The 4539-nt window shown below is 35.5% G+C and overlaps 1 protein-coding gene across 1 annotated transcript in view; it reads left to right on the top strand.

Moving 5' to 3' along the window:
- Positions 1–4539, top strand: part of LOC101984583 (odorant-binding protein 1a-like) — a 65351-nt gene that overhangs the window by 2527 nt on the left and 58285 nt on the right. Inside the window, exons 4-5 of the mRNA XM_005358651.2 lie at positions 590–700; positions 1390–1491. Of these exons, the coding sequence (XP_005358708.2) occupies positions 590–700; positions 1390–1491 (213 nt within the window). The remainder of the gene's footprint in view (positions 1–589; positions 701–1389; positions 1492–4539) is intronic.

The raw sequence follows: 4539 nt of genomic DNA, 5'->3' as shown, positions 1-4539 counted from the left end.
AGAGAGAGAGAGAGAGAGAGAGAGAGAGAGAGAGAGAGAGAGAGAGAGAGAGAGAGAAACACACAGAGAGACACACAATATGAAGGTCTGGTAAACTTAAAATGTTCATTCTTACATCTTTTGCATACATAATCTTCCAAGATGAAAACTTTTATGCATGTCTCTAATTAGTACAGTTAGTCTCTTTTTGCATATGTATCAATTTGTCCACCAAATATTACCATAGTGTGACATTAAAGTTTTACAGTTTTCAGTAATTGACATGTTGCCTTTTAGGATATGCTTATAGGGGAAGAAATAACCAACAGAGTGATCCCACAGGTCTTGATGCAAAGAATTCAGAGAAAATGGAGTGTGTCTGTACCTAAGATTCATATCAGGTTTAAAGAGTTGGAAATATTGGTTAATGTGTTATGATAGGATATGTAAAATAAATGACTATAGGAATATATTTACACATATGTGTCATATGATAGTGAAACAGATGATTGCTAGAGTTGGTATCAATATTAATGTTTAGTCAACAGGTAACATCAAACAAAGTAGAAAACTAAGTGACACTCATTTTGAAATGTTTCCATTATTACAGATGAAGGTGATGGTAGATTTAAACCTGTGCATGGAATATCAGACAACATAGTCTTTATCTGTCAGAATGTGGATAGAGCTGGCCAGACAACAAACCTGATTTATGTTATTGGTAAGAATGGTAGTGCGTTTTTGGAATGGTAAAAAAGGTATCACCCTGAAACTGAAGATTAAGTCAGATTCACACTTGAAATACTGTATCATGGTAGTTCTAGACTTCTGTCCACTAAATAACAATCTGATTGTTTTGTGGATCAACTTTTACATTATATTTTAATTTGAGTAGTATAGTCATTGAATACTAGAGGCTAAGGGGAAGACTATTGGAAGTGTTTATGTTCATGTTGCCTCACTGGAAAGAATGAAGCAAATATTATTTTCCCAAAGCTCAGACATTTTTGAGTGTCATTTGACCCAGTGTGTACTAAATTAAAACATGAACTCTAGAGTATAGAGTCGGCAGAAATATGAAGGTTCTATTGACAGGCCTTCATGATTCTCTAGTGTTATGTTTTTGAAAGTATATAGGATTGAGATGAATGAATTCTCTAGGAAAGTTGTTTTTTTTTGATACATCATAAGTCCCTGAAAAGTGATGACATACAACCATATAGACTTCATTAAATGTATCCATGGAATCTGAGGAAATTTTTTATTGAATTTATTGATCCAACCAGGGTAGATGAATTTTGAGCAGTTGGGGTTTTCCATTGTGCATCATGAAGGTATATGAAGGTAGCAATGTAAATGCTGCATAATTCTACTGAACGTGTCTGTGACATTGTTATTGCTGCAATGTAGGAAAAGGTCAACCTTTGACTCCTGAACAATATGAAAAACTTGAGGAATTTGCCAAGGAACAGAACATGCCAACAGAAAACATCCGAAATGTTCTGGCTACAGGTAACCTCAATGAATATTTTTTGCTCTGCTATATATATTCTGTGTATTGGTGTATTCATATATATATATTTATAGCGAATCTATCTATCTATCTATCTATCTATCTATCTATCTATCTATCTATCTATCTATCTATCATCTACTCAGTAAGGACCCTGATTTTAAACTATATCTAGTCATATGCTATTTTTCAGTTGCTATTTCCGCAATAATCCTTGAGGAGCTGTTCTCATTTTCTTATGAGAATATTTATGTCAGTCCTTACACTACTTATGTTCTTTTACAGATACTTGTCCTCAGTAACGAACTTCTGTAGGTGAGTAGAACAGAAGCCAGGCCTAACCATCTTGATATTTGAATGAATTTGTGCTTATTACATAAAAAATATAAAAAATATGTGAGCAAATTAAGAATGAACTCAAAATTGGCAAAATCAAGACAGGTTATTATGTGTCTTTTAAAGCAGAAAATCTTTTTTTTTGTTTATTTTTTTTTAGTTGTTGAAAAAAAAATTTCACTTTCTCCCTGTTTCCCATTTCCCTCCCCCTTCTCGTACATACACTCCCCTCCCCCCACTCCATTCCCCCTCCCTCTCGAGAATGAAGATCAGTCCAGATTCCCTGCCCTGTGGGAAGTCCAAGGTCCTTCCACTTCTATCTAGGACCAGGAAGGTGAGCATCCAAACAGGCTAGGCTCCCACAAAGCCAATTCATGTATTAGGATCGAAACCTAGTGCCACTGTCCTTGGCTTCTCATCAGCCGTCATTGTCCGCCATGTTCATAAAGTCCGGTTTCATCCCATGCTTATTCAGTCCCAGTCCCGCTGGCCTTGGTGAGCTCCCAATAGATCAGCCCCACTGTCTCAGTGGGTGGGTAAACCCCTCGTGATCCTGACTTCCTTGCTCATGTTCTCCCTCCTTCTGCTACTCATTTGGATCTTAAGAGCTCAGTCCGGTGCTCCAATTTGGTTCTCTGTCTCTATCTCGATCCATTGCCAGATGAAGGTTCTAAGGTGATATGCAAGATATTCATCAGTATTGCTATAGGATAGGGTCATTTCAGGTTCCCTCTCCTCAGCTGCCGAAGGTACTAGCTGGGGACATCTCCCTGGACAACTGTGAGCCCCTCTGGAGTCAAGTCTCTTGCCAACCCTAAGATGGCTCCCTTAATTAGGATATATATTTCTCTGCTCCTGTATCCACCCTTCCTTTGTCCCAACTATCCCATTGCCCCAAGCTCACCCCATCCTCCCCTTCTCACGTTTCTCACCCCATTTCCCCTTAGCCCCATGCCACCTCACCCCCAAGTTCCCAGTTTTTGCCTGGCAATCTTGTCTACTTCCCATATCCAGGTGGATGATTATATGTTTTTCTTTGGGTTCACCTTCTTATTTAACTTCTCTAGGATCACAAATTATGTGCTCAATGTCCTTTATTTATGGCTAGAAACCTATTATGAGTGAGTACATCCCATGTTCATCTTTTTGGGTCTGGGTAAAGCAGAAAAATCTTACAGTGATAGAAATGAAGGATAGGATATTTTTATAAATATTTATAAAACAATATGAATGATTTTATCTAATTCAGAATTGCTGATATTTTTATTTAGAGGAATATTCCATCAAGAAAATATGTCTTGTCATTTGAAAAATCTTACTTTGCTTATGATTTTGTATTATATTTTTTGTCACAGATACAGTACAAGCATGTTGATCTTTTCAGTATATTCCTTGAAACCTCTCAATACAAATTTTTATGTAGCATCACAGAATGTCATTATTTTCTGCCAACAGTGATCCTATACAATCCAAAGCACAAGATATTGGTGATTTATAGGAAGGAACTATTTGTGTACAATCCTTTCTCTATACTCAATATATCATTATGTTTAATTTTGCTTCCACAAATTCTCAATGACCAAATCTTTCCTGTCTGTTCAATAATGTTTTAATTTTTGATTTCATACCAGCAGAGATATAGGAGGAATGGAATCATGCATCATATTCTCTTCATCATCGCAACAGGATTACATATAAATCACCATTTCTTTTTTAATGAATTCTCCCTTCTCCTGTGAAGTCATAATACTATATACTAAATTCCTGACTTGCCTTTCCTTTCCCTTTTTATGATCTATGAGCTCATCTTACCTTTTGAATGATTAAATAAAGTGATTCAAGAAGCAATATTACCTTGTGAAAGGGATCTTATTCAAAAAACACATAAATAGGCCTGGAGGGATGGCTCAGCCGTTAAAGGCTAGGCTCACAACCAAAAATATAAAAAACACATATTCACTAAGCTACTTAAAATAATCATTCCAGTGTAACAAATGATATCTGCATTACTAAAAAATTGAAATAATTAGAAATTTGACAATTACTGGAGTTGTATGAGCAAAAACACTGCAGAAGTGAATTTTATCTTGTGCTACATATTTACTTTTAGCTAAAAATGGTGATTTGCAGTTGAACAGTCCTAACATTCTAAAAGATTTCACAGAACAAACTGTTTGGGTCTGCCTCCATGTTACACATTATTTAAAAGAGAGGATGAAATATGTTTTCAAAAGTCCAACTGAGGGTATTATCTTTTGTTAAATACTTTAGGAAGCAAATGGATCAAGATACATATGAGTCACTTCCATTTGAAGAACAAACTCGTGAGAATGATATTCCATAAATACCATGCCATACCAATATGCATGTGTTTATTAAAATTTTCTCTTTGTATTACAATGATTCCTTAGGATGTAGTTAGCTATCAAAATAGAAAAGTCAAATGCAATCTTCTTTGAGGGCTTGGGACAAGGAAAAAGAAAAGATATTAGACAACGTTGTTACATTCAGTCTCATGAAGTTTAATGATATAATGAAAGCAAAGTACATTAATATTCAAAAGAAAGAGATATGAATAAGAAACAATGACATAATTTTCTCTTAAAAATCCTGTTATTTAGGTTCGCCAATTGTAGACTCCGTGACCCTTATTTATGGCTAGAAACCAATTATGAGTGAGTACATCCCATGTTCATCTTTTTGGGTCTGGG

This window comes from Microtus ochrogaster, chromosome X (assembly GCF_000317375.1).
Source record: "Microtus ochrogaster isolate Prairie Vole_2 chromosome X, MicOch1.0, whole genome shotgun sequence".
NCBI classification, from domain to species: Eukaryota; Metazoa; Chordata; class Mammalia; order Rodentia; family Cricetidae; genus Microtus; species Microtus ochrogaster.
This window is presented reverse-complemented; position numbering and strand designations above follow the sequence as displayed.